The following is a 20762-nucleotide window of genomic DNA, read 5'->3' as shown; positions in this document are numbered from 1 at the left end:
GCGCGCGCACATGTGCAATTCAGGGTATTGAAGGAAAAGGGAAGAAAAACCTGAACTAATAGCTAAGGATTTAGGGAAGGAAAATAAAAGGGTACCTGGGTGATTTTTGTCTTGTTTTTCTAAAAGTGTTAAAATTAATAAGTTACTAATGAAGGTCATGGCATGAAATATTAGCCTAGATAGTTTATATCGTCTCTGATTCAGACACGCCAAGTGATACTCTGAAAGATTAGGAAAATGGCAAAAAGGGAAGGCTTACCTCATAATTCATGTGTCCTTTGCTTCCTCTCCTGCCTGAAAGATTCATGGCATCTCGGGCCCAATTGTCTACCAACTTGTGCAGGTCATCTGTGAACGTGCCCTTCCTGCTGGACGTCATGGCAGGAGGCTGAGCCTGGGCAGCTTGGCTATTCACTGTTCCCCCGACAGTGTTTGTGCTGCTGGTCCCTAGAGTTAGAAAAAGCAACAGAATATAACCATTAAAAGGCGTCTGGATTATAATTTCGGGAAGAAGAAAAACTTTACAGAATGACGAATGGCAAGCCACAGAATGGGGAGAGGATGGGGTTGGGAAGCCATGCAAGAAAGGAAGGTTCCATGGTCTTATTTAGCCCAAGTTTTGGGATAACACTCATGAAACCAGATTCTCTTCAGGGACTGCTGGTTGAGGCCAAACAACTCAGAGTAATGGTAGGCACAAAAGGCAGGAACTGCTCTCAGCCACTCACAAAGTATCTCAGAGTACTGAAGCTCACTGCCAGTATGTCCTTTCTCAGCATCACACTGACGAGGGAGCTGTAAGACAGTCAGTGAGGCTAGCTGCTCTAGAATGTAGCATAATGCAAGGTAACAGAAGATATTTCTTGGGCACTGGGGCAGGGTTCAAGTAGGAGTTACAGAAATGCAAAGATAGGAGCTTGGCCTAGGAAAAGATGGGGTTTCCAAACCATGTGGATACTGCCACGATCTTCAGCCATTGTTCAACAGCAAGAGGTGATAAGTCCAACAGCATGCTTTGTTCAAAAAACTTTTTCATCTGGACCCATAAACATGAATTTGTAAACATAAACTGGGGAGGAATTAAGGCTTCAACCGCTTCCAATTTCCTATGAGTAAAGAACCCAGATTACTCACGAGGAAGGTTCTCTATCGTGTGTCTGAATCTTTCAACTCCAGGAAGATGTGCTTTTCCTGAAGGTGACCTCAGGTTTGACTGGTTCAAGGATTCTCACCCCTTTCCCCCGCTTCCCAGAAGGGCAAGCACTCTTATGTGGAAGCAAAGGAACATTCATTCAGCTGAGGCGGGGGTGCAAAGGGGAGGAGGAAGCTTTGAGGCTATGATGAAGGGATTCTATTTCTATGGTTTGACGAGAAAGAAAGGATTCTGTGTCCTGCCTGATTTCGGCTCTGCTGGAGGGCACACTGAAGATTATTCGAAGAGGCAAGTTTTAAGGAAGAGGGAAAGAAGAGTCATGGTCTTGTTTTGTACCCTCACCCCCCACTTTCTTACCAGATCTCACGTTTGCTGCAGAATAGTAACTTCTGAGCCACTAGGCCTTAAGATATCCAAGTAATGCTGGGGTTAAATAAACGCACACATTTTCCTGCTTTCAAGGTCAAAGCAGCACCAGAGCACAGCAGCACACCTGAAGCAACTCTGCTATTGAAAAACCCACTGTAATCCATCGCTGGTCTCAAGTTTATAACACACCACCCGGGGAATGGCACACACAAGCATGTCTGTAGTACATAACAGCTAATTCTGAGGTGCAGCTGCAGAGTGAGGAAGGGTCACATGCTTCTACCACCAAGGCAAGACATGGAACTATGGCAGTGTGTGTATTAGCTCACTTCTTGGTGCCCGCTGGAGCCACATACAGTGTAAAGGGAAGAGTAAGTTCCCCTAAGGTACAGGAAACCCAAGTGGAAAGTATAAAAGCAAGGAAACAGCCTTCTTCGAATAGCAAGAGTGAGACAGTGGTGGAGTGGGAAGTACAGGCAGCAAGGATGGCAGTCGTGATGATGAAATCCAGGAGGCAAGCACATCGCATGCATGAGGACTATCATCTGTTTGAATGATTACTGCTTGGTGAGCTGGATGATCAGTGAGACAATCAAAACAAACGATAAAACCCAGAAATAATCATAAGTGAACAGAGCCGTCCAAAGCAAAATACAAGAAGCTCTGCAGAGGTGAACACCATTTATTCACAAAGAGCTCGTGCTGGGAGTCACACCTCTCTAGTCTCATGCTAGTCACCTTTCATGCTATGCTGTGAGACCCCTTTATAACCAAATTTCATTTTTCATTTGTGTGTATTATAGAATACTGGATTCTGAAAGTAAGTTTATACCACAAGGGCGTCCACCACACAGGTGACCTTATTCTGGCTTCTGAAACAGGCTTTCCCATTAAAGAAGGAAACAAACACCACCACCCCACCCCTCTTCTGACCAGAAATGAACCCCTGGGAAAAGATGACTTGACTATAAAAGTTAGTTGAATGCATAGTGCATTTAGTCCATTTTAGTAATAAAATGTTTAAGAATACCTGTAATACAGATATTCCTGAGAATGCTGCTTGCCTTCCAGAGTACTAACCTCCAAACCCTTCTCATTTCTGCTGAAAAGCTGTAAAAATGTAGTGTATGCTTTACCACCAAAAATCTGTTTTTTTAATTTTCTCCACCCCCACACTTCCAGGTCCTAGTAACAATAACCTATCAGTAGTCACGACTTAGTGCCCAGTATCCCGAATACAGAGTTTTCTGGTTGACCCTCTAGGTGGTCTGTAGGGTTGTTGAACTGTCTGCACTTTAATGAGAAGCCACCAGTCTAAGAAGCCAAACTCTACAAAGTTGTGCTTCTTGCCTCACCAATCTAGCAGATGAGAGAGTACGGACTTTTTGTATGCTTTGACCACCGCTCATTCTCCAGTGGGTAGAAGAGTGGCTGGCACACATTTGTTGACTAAAGAATTCTTTCCCAAAGAAGTCAGGAATTCTTGGTCTCTCTACGTGACCCATGGCTTATCGAGCCATAACTGTCACAGGGGTAGGCTCACAGGGGGTCATCGCTGAAAGCATTTGACTATGAGGTGATTTCTTAATCTGGAAGGATAGCCAGCGGTCAGCAATTAAGCATGTTAAATAATATGTCAGAAAAGGGTGCAGAACTAGACAGATGAGAACTGGAAAATCCAGGAGTTGTGAGGCTTCAAGGTTCAAAGAACTCATGGATAACAGGCTTTGCAATCAAGTCCAAAGGTAACAGAGAGAAAAGATAATTACTACAAAGCTGGTTGCAAGGACAGACTTTTTTCACCATCTTCCCTGAAGCACAAAGAGAGAGCAATGTGTTAAAGATAAACATCAGTGTAAAATATTCAGAATCTCCAAACAGCACACAAAGTCCCAGCAAGAGAAGCAGGAGGGGAGACAGACTGGTTAGACTTAACTCGGTTATTGGATGGACTGTGGTACTTGGGTGACGGAAGCTGAGTTTCCACACTCAGTCTTTGTATCTAAAGAGTAATGCCCTGCTCTGACATTCTGGGATGGTGGGAATTCCAGTCTCTCAGGTCTCACTGCTTGAATTTCAAATACCCAAGCAGTCTTTCCACTGATCCTGTCCCACTTTCTGTTTCTCCTGCTGGGTTGTTAAAAAGCCTCAATTCAATTCATTAGCAATTCTACCACAGTAGGCAGATAGTACCACTGTTAAGTTTTAAGTTAATTTAAACTGGCTAATATATTTCCACGTCTTAGACATACATACCAATGCCCGCCCCTCCAGAAAGATCTTTAAAAGTATATAGAAAACGAGCAACTTTTGAACATAAATAAAGCATTAAGCCAAGCCGTGCTTTCAAACCATTATCTATTTTGAGGGCATAAAATAATGCACCCGAAACCAGTAAGACCCCGCCGCCTCTACAAGCACTTGGTTTCTTTCCCATACTTGTTTTAAATCTGCCTCTTGTGATTTGTTCACCAAGGCTTATATGATATATACTGATTTGCCTCCAACAGATACAGGGCCTCTCATTTTAGACCCAAAAGGAAGTGGTAAGATCTACTATTTCCAACCACTTTAATTTGAACAGTGTAATACCACCTACCTTTTAAGAGTGTGATGAGAATTTACTGAATTAATTTGAAGTGGTGCCTGTCACATTAGACTTTACAAAAAAGCCTTGGTTCTCTTTATCCCCTCTTAGACATTTCAGGCTGTATAACTAAGGCCCGACGTGTCACATTCTACTTCAAAACACTTGCTCCTACTATTAATGTCTATATTTCTAGCTGGACATATAAAGTTAAATGTTTATTTAAGTATTAAAATGCTAATACTCTTGGTCCAGCCTAGTTTCACCAGAAAAGATATCGATTTGAGTGCTTAAAAACCACACATGCTTGGAAAACTACCAAACTGGGTAATGCCTTCCGCTTCCTTTGTTAAATGGCTCTGGACTAGTGATATGTGAGGCCCAAGGACCTCTGAAGCATACACAGAAACAGTGATGGCTTTAGCACATGCATTTAAAAAGCACTTCAATAACCACATCAGAAGTTTGAGGCCTTAACAGAGAAGATCTCTATCCAAAGTCCAACAAAGGTTTTCTAGTTTAAAAATATGGCAATTTTGATTTTCAATTTTTTTTTCAATATACATGTATTAATTACCATATGCCAGGAAGGCATGGGCTAAACAGAGGGAAATGATGTGTGTGTCCCCAGTGCTACTTGTTTTTATGTAAACGATTTTATTTGATTTGTACAACAACCCTTGCTATTATGTCCTGTTTTAAAGAAGAAAGCTGGGAAATCCCAGCAATCGTGTGAAATAAACCTTTTTCACGTGCAGGTGTTAGGATTCGGTCTTTAGTAGAATACATGCTTTATGAGACTAACTATATGGAAGCCCTTTTTGAACTACTAATTTATGAAGCTAGAATGTAGTGGTGGTGAAAGGAGCCAATGAAGAGATACTAGTATCTTTTCAACTAATAGATGATCAGGCTTAATTGACAAGAAAAATGATTCCAAACTACTCTGAAAAATAGAAAAATAGGGTATAACTTTTACTTGCTTCCAGGATCTAAGTGCATCAGTGGTCAAGATGCCTTCTGTCACTTCTAATGCCAAAGCAAGTGCGGTCCTCAATAGACTATGGAGTTCAGCCTTCATTATTCTAAATGACTCAGCAATCTATATAGCCCTGACACCACATCCATCCTGTCATGGCTCTATGAAGAAGCAATTCTACCAGTTATTTTGAAATTTATAGAAATCTACTATTATTTCTACACCTTTTTATCATAACTTACACAAGGACCCAAACTTCTGAGGGTAACAGTAGTTCAGCCAGGCTGCTGAGTCGATGATATACAGAGACAAATGAAAATGGACTGCGTGAAATATCAGATTCAAGCAGCAGAAAAACAAGGACAAGGAAGGAGTAAAGGTGTTACACACAAAGAGCCAAGCAGGGCGTACTCAGAAATCGGGTCCTCCTGCCACCAGGTTTGAATGTCACCTGCTCTGATGCACAGTTAAACTTCGCACAGCCTGTGAGAGGGAAGAAACGGAAAAACAGAGAGAGAAGAGACAGAACACAACTACAAGATGTTAGAAACTTGAGGCTGGAGTGGTGAAATGAGCTAAGATGGCACACAGAAGAACAAGCTTCTAGGGAAAGGTCAGAAATGTAAGGCAGGAAAATTAGGCCTCAATTCCCTCCATTTGCAAAATGCTGAAGCTTTTTCCAGTGGGAATAATGCTAGCTAGTTTGTGTTCCTATCAACAAGTATACTCATTTTGCAGAGACAATCTAATCTCTAATTACGGTGATACTGTAGCAAAAGCATCTAAACTAGCTAGCTATATTTTCTTTCATTTGTTTCTACCCAGATACCCAACTCCTTTCAATTCTTGTTCTAATGTTGTTAGAAGCTCTTTCCTCTACCGGAATGGTCTGAGTGATCAGTAATAAATAATTCTATACTCGGAAAGGAGATTATAGATAATAATTGAATTGCAGGGCTATTCATCTTAGTATGCTTCTCTCATACTTAGTAGTTAAAAAAATCTACACTGGCTAAGCAAATGCATTAGCTTTTAGAAACTGCTAAAACTCCTTAGAATTTGGTCCAGGAAATCTCAGTACAGTCTTAAAGCTTACGTTTCAAATCCTAAGTGAGTCATTTATTTAGACAAGGCCTCATATAGATCACAGATGTAACTTTTTGCTGTTATCCTTTGAAGAAAAGCTATTTCACCTGATGGAAGCAGCAAGTACATCTATATAATCACCCAACTTCCCCTCTCAGCCCAAAGGTCCTTAAGTGTACAATACACAGGCTGTGTTCTGGTCAGCTGGTCTTCCAACCCACCTTAACAATAGGTTGCTCATCAGGCTTTTGTTCCAGATATGGCAATATTGCCATTTTAATGTTTTTGGAAAATGGTGGTCACTTTGATTTCTTACCTTGACCTGGAGCAGAAAGGCTTGGTACTGAAATGGCACCATCACTGGTGAAGGCTGAATACAGGTTGTCACTGGAGGGAGATGGCTTAAGGGGCTGTAACAACTGATTCTGCCCAGTTTCTGGGATGTTGCCTGGAGGGTGGAGGGTCTGCTGGGGGTGTAAGACTGAAGCTTCACTCTGACCAGACATATTACCTGCCAGAAGATAATGTGGCATGAGGAAACATGTACAGCTTTCCCAATACACTTAATAGGCACTGTCCTTATTCCTCCAATTTGTCCCAATGAATGGTTAATAATGGGTCAAGAGCTATAACTGATGAACTAAAAGAGGGGAAGTGAGGAATGATATGAGAATCAACAGATGATAGGGTTATTGGAAACTATCCCAAGAGATTTTTAGCTTTAGATAACCTAGAAGGTTCTCAAATCTGAGCTAAGTAACACTAGAGTATGTAGTGGATATGAGAGAATTCCATTTTGCAATTCTACAACTGCATTTTTTACCCCATTACGAAACATTGTGTTGGATCAACCACAAAGAGGTTGGTAAGCGGTCTCTGCTTAGTTTTTCTTGTAAGCATGTGTCAGATCAAGTACAAAAGAGGTGTCAAAAATGATGCACATGATTATAATTACACATATTTAAAATTATTCTTAGTAGGTGGCCTTCAATCACTAGTCAAGTGTCTTGAAATTGACTAATTTCTCTGTTCCCTCGTAACTTGTGGAATAGAAGTCCACTCCAAAAAAATATGTCAAAATTAGGATCAGAATCTGAATTAGCTGATATCTCTTATAATTACATCTCTACTAATGAATTAGTTCTAACGTGGTAGAGAAAAGTCTGGGTCTCTAAAAGCTTCCAGAGAATGCAAAGCGGTTAAGAAGTTTGCATTCCTCTCCAAACTATTTATATTGGACCTGCAGAGCAAATATGAGTATAAACTTCAGACTTTTTCATTTTTCAACTAATTATCTGTTACCACTACCAGAATTTCACCAAAAGGTAAAAATTCTTTATCACAATAATTCATTACAAGAGATTATGATTTAACTTTTTTTAAAAATTACAACCACTAGGAAGTTCTTTATTCCAATATAGGTAAATGAAATAAAAATATTAATCAAGGAAATTACCACTTAAGACATAACCAAATATCCATATGAAATTTATATTCATCCCAGTTGCAATTAAAATGAATGATTTCATTCATTAAAAGGAAGAACCTACCTGATCTTTACTAAGTAGATAGAGATCAATATTTTCTTCCAACTCCCCAAGAATTTGGGGGAGGACATGTAAGGTTATATGAGTTACCAGGCAAGCTAAATGTTTTATCCTTAAGAACAACTATAAATGAAAACTACCAGTAGATAGTAATTATAGATTACAATGGAATAACCCATTGTACTCACTCAGGCTATTTCCATAGACTAAAAAAGAGGTACTATAAATGGGGAGTAGAAAATTCAAGGAAGTAAGAATATTAGGATAGTCAAACTCCTTTGAAATTTAACAACAAATGTTCAATAGGTTATATATACCGCTGGAGACAGAAACAAAAGATGGGACAGCCATGGCTGATCTGGTGCAGGGCTTTTTACCTGAAAGCTGGGGGCTTTTACTCCCCAAGGAACTGATACGACTAGATTTGCTGCCTTTGCTTTTAGTGGGTCGCCTTCTTCTTCCTGAAAGGGGGGCCGCTGGGGGAATAATGACAGCAGGAGGAACCTTGCCCAGTTTAGTATACAAAGATTCAATTTCATGCTTCTGGCGACTCTGTAGGTCTTGAATCTCTTTAAGATGTCTATGGAAGATAACCAAACATAATTCAAAAATATTAAAACCATTGTCATTCAAAAAAGAATAACATATTTTTTCACTGCCATTCAAGTATTCACTTACTTTTAAATGTTTGCCCCAAATGTAGTACTTAATCTAATTTCTACTACCTTGAGATTCTAGTTTGTTGACTCATCTTGCTGGCCTCCACTACCGAAGCCAAAATTCAACAATCTCCTAGCCAACAAAAAATGGTTGATGATATGTAAAGAGAAAAAGATTTCCTGACTTTTGAGGCTATTCACCAGAGTACTAAATTTGTTACTCTGATCCAGTTTGTCAGATGTGATCAACAAAACCTGTTAATATAATCTACACTGGATTCATTTGGTAGACTAGTAAATAGCCAAGATTAGGTTAATAATAATAAAAAGTGCAATTAATAAAAATAATACGGTACTAACAATAATACAAAGGTGTTCAAGTTCTACAACAAGAAATGCTGTGGGTCCTTATAGTACAAGAGACCTAATGAGAACTACATTCAGAAAACTAGCTTTTGCATGTCACCCTTCTCTTTAAAAGAAATAAAACATACGCATATTGCAGTGAAAAATAATACTAATCTAGGCACCAGGAGTTAGGTCTTAATTCTGTTGTTATTTTGTTACAGGAGAAAATGTACTTACTTGTCTCGTAGTCGTCGCAGCTCTAACTTTAAGTCTTCATCTTCAATATCTGACTCATTGTCACTACTCATGTAAGAGGAGTTGAGTGAGTTACTAAGGCTTTGACTTAGATTCTGGATAGGTAGGCTCTTTGAGCTCAGTTGGTGGGGGGAGTGTGGACTACCTGAACCATCATCTACATCCCTACTTAGGAAGGCAGCCTCCAAATCAGAAGATGGCCCATTCAGATGTGAAGGCTCTGACAGTTCAGGCTTTTCTTTCTTTGGTATTGCAGCAGGAAGAACAGCTTGTTCCAAATCCATAAAAGGAGGAGATGCTGTCGGTCCCTCTTTCTTTGCCTCAGTGAGCCTGTCTTCAGTTCTTGATACAGAGAAACGACCTACTTTGTTTGCTGTAGTTGTCACCTGAAAACGCCCAACCTTGGTAGGTTGCCCAGTTTCTGACTTTGCTTCTGCGGCAGGAGTTTTGTGGGCACTATGTGGCATATCTGAAGAGATACCATGGATGGTTACCCCATTAGAGTCTGGCTTCACCAGGGTACTCTCTGGACTACTACTTGATAGCACTGAGGACTCTGAAGTGCTGGATTCAAAATGAACAGACTTTGCATCTTCTGACTTATTTTTACCCTCTTTCTGGGAATCATCTATTGCAACTGAAACCTGATGGAAGAGACCAAAGAGATTAAAAAACAAAGTCTACAATATTCAATTTTTAGAATGAATTGTAAAAAAAATGGAGTCACTTTATTTCCTAGTCAGCAAATAGGCTGATTATCTGTTTACGTAGTTCCTCCATATTTGACTGTGAAAATAAATAGCATACTATTATAGAGAACAACATATCTGTACTGAGATGTACAGATTAGATGTAGATTCTGAGTGGGCTGACTAAGCTTACTAAGTAAATGACTTACTTTCATATCTTACTTTAATGCACAGGACTCAGACTCAAATTTTAGTGAAAATATAAATAACAACTGGCCATGGAATCTTGAAGGTTGCTTGTGAATAAGAAAAAAAACTAGAAAGATTAAATCCAATAAATGTTAAATGCCAGCTAAGCTTCAAGAATCAACACAACTAAGTGGTACTAAAAGGAGGATCCAGGTCCTTGCCCTAGTTAGTTCAGGTGTTATAAATACAAACTCAGCTCAGCTACAAACTCTCAGTTTACAAGTAAGAAAAATATCATCTACTATCCCCAACTCCAAGTGCTATCATGAGAATAATCGGAAAGTTGTTGTGAAAGCAGTAAAAATGATTTTCAGAGCTTGTTTGGCACTATGTACTAAGAGCCAGAAAATGTTCACTTGTTGGGCCAATGGGGAAAATAAAATATGATATCACTCGATGCTGACTCAGTATTTTTACTTCAGAAAGTAGTCCTAACATTATCCTAAATGTGGAAAATACTTTTATATACAAAGATGTTTACTAGTACTTTACTTATTATGAAAAGCAACTAACAATAGGAAAATGGTTAGGTAAATGAACTACTGGATGGAGAAAAAAAGCTACCAAGTATCATTTGGAGGAGAAGTAGGGTCAATTTTAGATACATACATGTATAGAGGAAAAGGAATGGAAATACACCCCAAAAAGTAATCATGGGGAAGGTGAGAGGATGGGCAGACTGTATCACTATCTATTGTTTCTCTATTTCTAAGTATTCTATATTTTCTTTAACTAGCATGTATTATTTTTAAGAGGGGGAAAATAATAAGAGCTATAAAGTGCTAATATATCATCAAATTGGCAATTATGTCTCAAAAGGCAGGTAATGATTTTATTAAATACACATTTGTGGAAAACAGGGAATCAAGGCAAGGAAAAAAGTGATGGTCTCACCTGAAATCGCCCCGTCTTGAAAACACCAGTTCCTGAACTAGCTGCTGGGACAGAACCTTCTGTGACTTGAGAAACTGAAACAAATACATGAAGGAAGAAGAGAACTTAAATTAGCATCTCTTTTTAGCTAGCTTATTTTTCCTTTGGCCAGAAATACAGCAAAATAAAACTGCATATTAGATGAGCAAACTCTTACCTCCCCATCCCCTTAGGCTTTGTCTAACAAGGGGAAACAGTTATCGTTTGCTCTCCTACTAGATGCCTTTAGTATGAAAGACTATGTTGTTTATGAAAAATTGTCAAAGTCTGAAAATTTATCATTGACCTTCTACTCTTCCTTGTACACATGTTTGATGTGGCTGATATGGTATTGTTTGAAGGAATAAAAATTACATACAGAAGTCCCACCTTATCCACAGTTTCACTTTCCATGGTTTCAGTGACTTATGCTAATTAATGCCAGATATTTGAGACAGAGAGGGAAAAGAGCATGTACACATGTGCAAGTACAACAAACATATAACTTTTATTATAGCATATTGTTTTAACTGTCCTATTTTATTATTAGTTACTGTTAATCTCGTCCTGTGCCTGATTTATAAATTAAACTTTATCATAGGTATGCATGTATAAGAAAAAACACAGTATACATAGTGTTTGGTACTATCCATGGTTTCAGGCATCCACTGAAGGTCTCAGAGCACATGCCCCTCGGATAGGGAAGGACTACTGTGTAACTAAAGCAGCTTTGTGCTTAACTTCAAAATCATGAGATACTACAAAAACTCAATTCTTCATTTTTTAACTCAAAGACATAAAAAAATGAAGCGGACAATGAGATTTTACCTAGGATATTAAAGATCTCTTTTAAAATGAAAACCAGCCATGGCAAACTGGTTAGGCAACACTCAGGCAAAATCCTAGAACAGGGCAGTGAAGGTGTCAGATTGATAAGTAGTTTTGAGCAACTTTAACGCCACCTAGGTCCTCCTCTCTAGGAACAATCACTTGTTTGAGTTTCTCTCTATAGACAATGTAGATCTATACCAGCAATTTCCTTATTTTATACAACTAGTATATTGATTCTGGTATTTTCATTTAACGAAATAATTTAGAGATCATACTGTATCAAAGTCTCATTCTTTTTAATGGTTGCATAGTGCTGTACTGTATGTATGCATCCTCTAAATTAAAAAAAAAATGTACACTTTAACCAGGCTTTTAATGATGAATATTTAAGTTACTTTAACTTCTTGCTATTACAAAAATGCTCCAATAAATATTTTCATATAGATCTGTGGAATAAATACCTAAGAATGGAAGTGCTGAATCATCTCAATTTAAAACTCTGATAGACATTACTAAATTGATCTCCAAAGAGGGCTGTATCAAGTCGCTGGTGGTTATTAAACTTCTGAATTTACCAATGAAAAGTGAGAAATGCTCTCACTTGTAGTGCATTCTTGCTATAATGAAGGAAGTTAAGTATTTTCATGTTTAAATTTCTTTTTTATCTTTTGATTATTTTGGAGGCCATGCAGAATTTATGGGAACTCTTTATATTAGCAAAAATAGCCCTTTCTGTGATATGAATACATGCACACATACATTTCCCAGTTTTTTCATTTATCTTTTGATCTAATGACATTTTTTTCCATGTAGAATATTCTAAATCTATTACTGCTTCTGGATAGGGGAATTAAACATAGTAATACTTTTCTCTATATCAGGGATCAGCAAACAATGACTCATGGATCGAATTTAGCCTACTGCTTCATTTTGTAAATAAATTTTATTGGAACACAGCTAAACTCACTCATTTATGTATTGTCTATTGCTGATTTGGGGCTATAACAGATCTGAGTAGTTGCCATAGAGACTGTATATGGCCAGCAAAGCCTAAAATATTTATTTTACAGAAAGTTTATTGATCCTGCCCAAGACAGTTTAAAAAAAAAAAGAAAAATATCCCTTTTTATGTCTTCTTACAGGACTATTTTATGATATCATTTTTCATCTTTGATCCATTTGAAATTCATTTTGGTATAGGCTAGCGATCTATCGTTGCTTTTTTCCAGATGGCTGTGCAGTAATCCCAAACCATTTATTGAAATATTCTATCATTTTTTCTCTGATTTGAAAGGTTGCCTTTTTCGTATTCTACATTCCCTTTTAGTTTGTCCATTCTAGTCTTTATAACTTGTTCCAGTGATTTTTAAGTCACTTCTTTTAAAACGAGAGAGCCAATTCTCTTGAAAATATTTTAATTTAGAGAGGTTTTAAGTGAAATTTAGCATTTAAGAAAGACAGGAAGAAATAAGAGCATTTAGGTAATCTTAATAGTTATACAGGGAAGTACATTTATGTCAGGTGGTACTGAGAATGGATATATTATAAAAAGAGAAAATTAATATTAAGCATATACTATACAAAAATCATGTTGAGTAATTATAGCTTACAATTATTTTCACTTTTGAATAAATCTGATTCTGAAGTAAAAGATGACAAAAAATAGAAGCTTTAAACTTCCTAGGTTCTATGGGACTGGATGATTTGGTAAAAAGAGAATCACAACAAAACTTTAGAATAGCAGTAGTTGATATGAATTTATGACTAAGCACATGGTGATAAAAGTCCTAATATTTAAATTGCTGGTATAGCTAATTTTTACAAAATTAAGTTGAAAATATGCCTATAAAGAGATTATATTTTATGGACATGACAATTTTAAAGGTTCCAGAAAGATAAAATAATATTTTAAACTAATTAAAATCTTATATTTGTATTCCCAACATCCATGCAATTCAAGTTTATCTCTATATATTTAGTGTCACAAAAGCCACGAGGTTACCAGCAAGATAATTTTTATTGAATTTCCTCACCTCTCTTAGCAAGGATCTGGTCTAGCTAATAACAAAGGGTTTTATGCTAAGGAAACTAGCATTACCCTTTGCATGCTCCCCCTTAAAAAAGAAAAAGCAATATAAAAGATTCATTAATTTGCTAATATTAACATGCTCTAGATATTAGTATCAATGCTCCTCGGTTATGAAATACATAAAAATGTACTTTAAAATAGTCTCAAATACACCTACATTCTCAAGAATGTGTTTTTGAAATGGAAAACTCTGAAATCAATTATAGGGAAGTTTGGAAGTAGTAATATAAGAGGAAGAAGGATGCTTCTCACCATCCTTCTGAGGCTGTGCTCCTGCTTCTGTAACTGCCGCTGGAGCCACCACGGACACAGGCTGCAAAACACATACACACAGATACCACAAAATCTTTAGCTTTGGTCACTTAAAGTTTTGTACTGCTGCCTTTCCTCTGGTCTTTATAAACGGCAGAGAAAGACAGTATATGTGAGGAAACACTTATGTCTGAGGAAATTTTTTTTTTAACTGCCTAAAAATAAGTCTGATGTAAAGAAAGATTTTTAAGAAAAAATTTTGAGCCTTAACCCTTCTAATACTGCTTTCTTAATTTTTTCTCCTGGATACTTCACTATAACTTGAGTATTTACTGAAAAGTAGTTTCAATCAGAACATTATTGTGTCACAAGCCTAAAAGGAAGAAGTTAAAACTTTAGGGTATAGCCTCCTTCAAAGTATAAATATAAAACCCACAGGACTCATCTGTGGTATAATTCTAACCAGAGGTAAGAAAAGTATCTTTCAAATCAAATCTTTTCCATATTATACTGTTGGGTCAGTGTTAATTTTTCATTAATTGGTCTTATTTTTGTTGGCTGGAACAAGCAAAGACTAAATAGGTATTAAAGCTATTAATAACGTCCAGGTTACAGTTTATGTTCCAGGAATATATTAGGGTTATGGGAAGATTTTGTCAAGACGTTAAAAACTTACACCAACTGCGGATGTCACCGCAATAGCCTCTGGACTAAGTGCTCTTCTTAACTGAGCATCAAGATCTTCCAGAGGTTGCTGGGACTGAACAAAAACAACCACAATAAGTACAGGTCCTTGGTATATTAAGAGCCACTATATAGAGCGCCAATTTATATAGGACATACTGTTTTGTGCTTAGAGTGACATAACATTTGTCTAGTAACTGAATATAAAATTCAATATACTAAGCTCAATTTATATTGCTTGATTTACCAATCTCGAAAATTTCACATCAACCTCTCAAGCCTTAGGGAGATTGTTACATTCATGTTTTTACAGTTTCTAAGTTTTCTTTCCTTTCTTTTATGTTTGGTGTTACTTAAAGTGATAGAAAAGTTGTCTATTTGTCCTCTCCTTAAAGATATATTCCGAAAAATATATCAAGATCTATTGGTAGATTAACTGAATCCCATGTTCCCTATTTTCTTTTCAGTTTGGTACATCTTTCTGAGAACTTTGTCCTTATGAATAAAAGATGGCATTAACATGTTCTGTCACTACCAAGGGATATTATTCTTTTTCTTCAGGTCTTAACAATTTATACTCTTATATCCTATAGATGGCAGCAAGGAGGAAATAACTGGAGGACTCAATATTCCATCTTGTTAACTAGGCCTTTATTATCATCCACCCCAAGGCCATAACTTTTACCCTTTGCCAGTCTCTAATTCTATATTTATCTTGGCTTCTATCAACCTGTTCTAGGTTGGTAAGACTTTACCTTAACGTTTTCTCTCTCTATATGTAGGCACTATCCACCCACCTTAAGCCCTCCACATCTTATTGGCTGTTTCTCATCACACTTTGAGTCCAATTAGGAATCTCAATACATGTTTTTAATAAGAAAATGGGTTTAAAACTGCTAATTTACAGACTTTCACAATGCACTTTTTCCCAGAACTTAGCAGTTGATGGAACGGGTTCTCTGTTGGAGTTATTACTTTATTATACCAAGTTCCTTAACTTATATTCTACTGTGTATCTGGGATTAAAGAGTCTGAATTTAATTACTTTAAATTCAGACTCTTCAAATTAGCAATTTACCCTATTTTTCTTATAATTCTAAAATAAATCCTAATATAGTTTCAATGTTTACTAGCTTGTTCCACAACAGAAGCTTGTTCATGGTTACAATGAATGCATAATGAGTACTTCCTATGGGAATTCAACTAAATGTGTGGGGTGGTAGGATAGGCTGGGAAAGGGAAAGGCAATTCTGACCACCCTTCTACCCAATAGGCAGAGCTGAGTGTGAGATAGGAATCTTATATTCATGTCTCTGGTCTCAGTTACCCTATGAGTAATCACTCTCCTATTAGCTAAGCTGTATGACTTTTGTATTTAAAGATGTAATACATATTTTTTCATGAAACATCCCCCTTCTACCCACATATATGTAAGCCAATTACTTCATTAGGTGGTCACTGAAAGAAATGTCAAATTCTAGAAAAAACTGGTTGCACTGAACTCATAGAAAAGGGCATTATCAGTTATCAATGTTACCCTTTCCTAAGGAACTTTCAAAGTTCATTTTGTTCACATGCAATTTTTGACTTCCAAAATGACATAAAACCAATTATCTCATACTTAAGATGCAATTTCACTATTCTATGAAAGTCTGAGAGAAGGAGTTGGCAAAACGTCAACTAGGCTATTTTCTTCCTTTGTGAGATGTGAAAAAAATATTGATATTAAATGTTTTCTAGATTACTTGAAGCAATATTACAAACAAAAGAACTGTGAAGCTTCTTACTTTAAGTAGGGCCTCATCAAATATACTATTTTAAAATAAAGTTGTTACTATATCAAAACCAAATAGAAGCCAGAAGCCAAGATGGAGAATTTAAAGAAGCTTAGTAAAAGAAAGTAGGGTCACAAAAAGAAATCTGCCAAGTCTTGGGGCACCTGAGTTAGTGAAGGTCCTGGAATAGGTGGCAGCTGCTCACTGGATGGAGTACCAGCTGGAAGTTCAGTACCCACTGGCAGCACCTATAGGCAATGAAAGGAAATTCAAGTCCGTAAGATACTAAGAATAAATACTGCATACTGGAGAACAAATCAACTAATTCAAATGCAGAAGCATAAGAATAACATGTATCTAGTTAAGGCATGCTTGTCTCCTGGGTCACACTCTGGTATCTATCTTAATTAAAGGACATTACGACCATGATACTATTAAGGGGTTGCTATGACATACCAATAAAAATGAACAGGAAATTTAATAAAAGGTTCATTATGTAGAAAAAAAGAGAGAACAAAGGCTGTATGGACATGAGAGGCACAGTACGCATATTCTTGAACCACTGAATTCATGCAGTATAATCAGGCTTTTCCTAAAACAAACTTTTCTGAGAAAACAAAATAGTTCAGAAATAACCAAGGAGCCATTCTAATAACAAAAGCCATCAGAAATCTAATACTATCGAGCAATTTGTTTTTTTAAGTGAAGCCTCTATATACTGTAAACAGAATCTCACATCAATGGCAATGCATGAAGCTGAGTGAAACATACAATACAGTAAAAAAAGAAATACTGCCTTGTTACTTGGAGATCAGAGAGATTAAAGATGGCAGAATGAGAGCAAATTCACCATATTCGAAAACACATTTTAGATATTTTATTCCTAGGATTAGATTCTGTCTCCTCCTCTGTATCAAATTTAAAACCGACTTCCAAATTTTTATAAAACTCAATTGTACATCTGTAGAATCTAAGCAAAACAGAAAATTTACTTCATTCTCATTGAAACAAAGACTGTAAACTGCTGTTACTATGTATAATTGCCAACAGAAGCATTTAGCTCCCTTTTGAGATAGATTTCTTCAGTTTGTACCAATTAGGAAGAAATGTAATTTTAGCTGATTATTTAAATTCTTAGAAAATTATGCAATATAATTAACTCAAAAATCCTGCCATATTTCAAAAGAAATATCTCATGTTCAATGTATTATAAGCCAGGCATCTTTATAACTTCATTTGTAATTTGCAAAGCTGACTTGAAAAAATACACTGATTGGGGGAAAAAGAGTGATCATATTTATCAAATTATTTCAAAACAAGAATCTTACTGGAGCCTTAGTTAAAGGTAGCTTTGATGGAGCAGTTCCAGGTTTCACTCCTGATGTAGTGCTGACTGGGGTAGAAACTTGCCCAGTTGTGACCAGTGGTGTAATGGACAAACCAGCTGTTCCTAATGGCAAACTGGTTGGTGGTAAGCAAGTACTTGTAGTTGAAGTCATGAGTTTGCTGGGTGCAACAGCAGTGGTTGGGATGCCTGGTGTGACGCTGGTCTCTACTACTAGTGATGTCTCCAGCGCAACAGAGGCATGTTGAGCGCCAGATGAGCTGTGTTCACTAAAGAGAGACCGCAACTTTTCCTCTAGAGTCTTTATGTCATCAATCCCAGGAGCTTTGGGTTGTGTATCAGCATCTATTTCAGGGCAGTGCGTATGGGGCTGGTTGAGAAGCAAAGCTGGTTGAGGCTGACTATGAATTAGTGTCTGCTGTACAGCAGGCACATTGGCAACAGGTTGCACCAATGGTGGGATGCTAGGTCCTTGGGGTAATAAAGGGGTAGAAATAGGTCCTGATGCTTGGGAAAGGACAGGAGTAGAAACTACAGCTGATGGGATGACCAAAGGATGTAATCCACCAGGTTGAGAAATAGAACTAGATACTCCTGCTCCAGGGGAAGAAGTGGAAGATGATGCAGAGTGGGACAAAGCCAGTCCAGTCGTACTGCTGTGAGATGTTTTATCTAGTGAGTGTGCACTAACCACCACTGTTTCAGCTAGAGTAGGAGCAGAGGTGCTGCTGCTAAGCTGAAGAGATAGCTGTGAAGCTGTGCTTGGGAATGGAGTGGTGGTAGAAACTGATGTTAATGTGGCTATCCCTGTAGTAATGCCTGCTGACTGCTCAGATAACAAAGGTGGAGACTTAGCCCCTGGGGCAGCAGCACTGCCCACTGCAGAGGCTGAAGTTGCTGAAACTGGTATAGAAGGGAAAGTGCCTATACTAGAAACAACGCTCCCAGATGTGGGAGCCTGAACTGACTGGGATGTTGTTGATACTGAGACAACTGTTGGTATTGTGATACTTGAAACCACACTGGAAAGAATTGGTGATTCAGATGCAGGTGGTACTGGGAAACCACTTGAAGTTATTACACCTGTGCAGGTGGCAACTCCAGCAACTCCTTTTTCAGTGGGCACTGTAATCTCAGATTGAATTATTGATGTGGAAATGTCATTAAGAGGGCAGCTAGTTACAGGGACTGATATTGAAGGTACGGCTGCTGCTGTCGTTGGGATTCCAGCAATGCTACTCATGGAAGGAGGTACTACTGGAAATGTTGGTCCTATATGACTGAAGTTGGGAGGTGCTGTATTGGGTCCCTCTGTCACTTGGGCATGTCTAAGTTCAGAAAAGGCCTGCTGTAGACTAAGGGAAGAAGCAGAGTGGGACAAGTTCACCCCAGGGCCATGAGATGTAGAGGCGGCAACTGCAAAGGAAAATAAAAAATTCAGAATCAGTTCATTTTAAAAGGGTAGATATAAAAGATTGTCCTAACAACCTACTTTTGAATTACTAACAATACCACATACCAACAAGGTTAAAAAACTCTCCCCAGGAAATGATAAGCTCTAAAACGGCAAAGTAAAATAGTAATTTGATCAAAATAAGTTAGCATTTATGAATATCTATTTCTGAAAAAAACATGGAGTAACCACAAAGCATACACAATAGTACTACATGGAGAAACAAAAAAATACTACTGTATCTAAACAGTATCTATTACAGGCTGTATCTAGTATGGCTGTCTCTTTTGGCTCTTCTTCTTTAATCTTCTCTATCCATCACTTATTTCCTTCCTCCATATGTTTACCTGTTGGTTATAATCCCAATTTTCAACTCTACTGTCTATGTCATCATTTGAACTACTGCTAGAGGACCAAACTTCCAATATAGCAGAGATGCTGCAGGAGTTAAAGAAGTATGTGGTAGAAGCAATTCCTTACCCGTATCTGATATTTCACTGGTGAAAATTTTTGATTCTCGTAATCGGCTTTCTGGTACAGGACTCACTATAAACCGTCTTCCAGCAGAATGAACAACTTGAGTTAAAGAACTGGTAGGAATGCCTGGTTAAAAAGAAACAAACCACTTAATTGCATTATTATGATATATACTGTCACCAATAAGAAGCTTCAAGACTTCATTATTAGCACATAACTTCTTAGGTCAAAGATAAGAGCAAACATGGAAAGAAAAGAAATTCACCTATTTGCTGTGGCATGGAAGATGCAGGAAGTGGTTGTTTGAACTCTCCTTCCAATTTCTACAACAAATAAAAGTAATTAATCGCATTCTCAAATGCAATCTTAGCAATTAGGCAAAGCAAATGAATCGCCACATGAAAAGAGAACATAAATGTTTGATAATTTCAATCAGAAGTATAATGTTACGGTATCACTGGACATTTTGCATGGCAGATTTTAGTACTACAGAAATATTTTTTAATAAACAAACCTTCACTAGGGGACTGCGGAACCTACCGGAGAACCTGAAAAGCCATAGTCATCCTTTCCCTGTAGACTCTCCAATCCCTGGTCACCCTCGGGTTCCACACTGACATCCTCACTGAGCATTTCATCAGCTTTTTCAATAATTTCCCGTACTTGATCCACAAACGACTCTCTCTCTATTGCTAGAATAAAGTCATTGTTCACCTGTAATAGAAATGTGATGTCAGTCTGATTACTACAATGTTTCTCAAGCTTTAAATCATTCAATTATCACTTTCATGATGTCTGCCCTATCTGTGTACCACCTGCAATATTATTTACTTGATATGAGAAGTTAATTCTTCAATACCTAGTTAGAAATGTCCTAGACAAAAACATCTCTAAATCACAGGTTTGGTGTACTAGGTACATTCACACTGAAATAAATATGTAACTATCAAAATAGATTGCAAAATACTGCATATTTGCCTAGGGCAGTGGACATCTAAATCAAGTACTGAGGCAAAATTGGAA

At 37.5% G+C, this 20762-nt stretch overlaps 1 protein-coding gene across 11 annotated transcripts in view; it reads right to left on the bottom strand.

The window, feature by feature from the left end:
- The window catches only part of WNK1 (WNK lysine deficient protein kinase 1), a 133075-nt gene that overhangs the window by 3296 nt on the left and 109017 nt on the right, over positions 1-20762 (bottom strand). For 8 of the 11 annotated variants that reach the window (XM_015598457.2, XM_025040970.1, XM_025040971.1 and 5 more), the window contains 12 exons: positions 20280-20453; positions 20005-20062; positions 19743-19865; positions 17793-19225; positions 16629-16712; positions 14682-14765; positions 14006-14066; positions 10816-10889; positions 8966-9627; positions 8099-8301; positions 6491-6685; positions 260-447 (listed from right to left, as the gene is read on the bottom strand). In XM_015598457.2, the coding sequence (XP_015453943.1) occupies positions 260-447; positions 6491-6685; positions 8099-8301; positions 8966-9627; positions 10816-10889; positions 14006-14066; positions 14682-14765; positions 16629-16712; positions 17793-19225; positions 19743-19865; positions 20005-20062; positions 20280-20453 (3339 nt within the window). Of the gene's footprint in view, positions 1-259; positions 448-947; positions 1107-1126; positions 3334-6490; positions 6686-8098; positions 8302-8965; positions 9628-10815; positions 10890-14005; positions 14067-14681; positions 14766-16628; positions 16713-17792; positions 19226-19742; positions 19866-20004; positions 20063-20279; positions 20454-20762 lie in introns of those variants that run through there. The other 3 variants (XR_003043597.1, XM_025040972.1, XM_015598454.2) reach the window with 3 other exon arrangements.

This window comes from Pteropus alecto, unplaced genomic scaffold (genome assembly GCF_000325575.1).
Source record: "Pteropus alecto unplaced genomic scaffold, ASM32557v1 scaffold76, whole genome shotgun sequence".
NCBI classification, from domain to species: Eukaryota; Metazoa; Chordata; class Mammalia; order Chiroptera; family Pteropodidae; genus Pteropus; species Pteropus alecto.
Note: the sequence above shows the minus strand (reverse complement) of the source record. Positions and strands in the feature narration are given on the sequence as shown.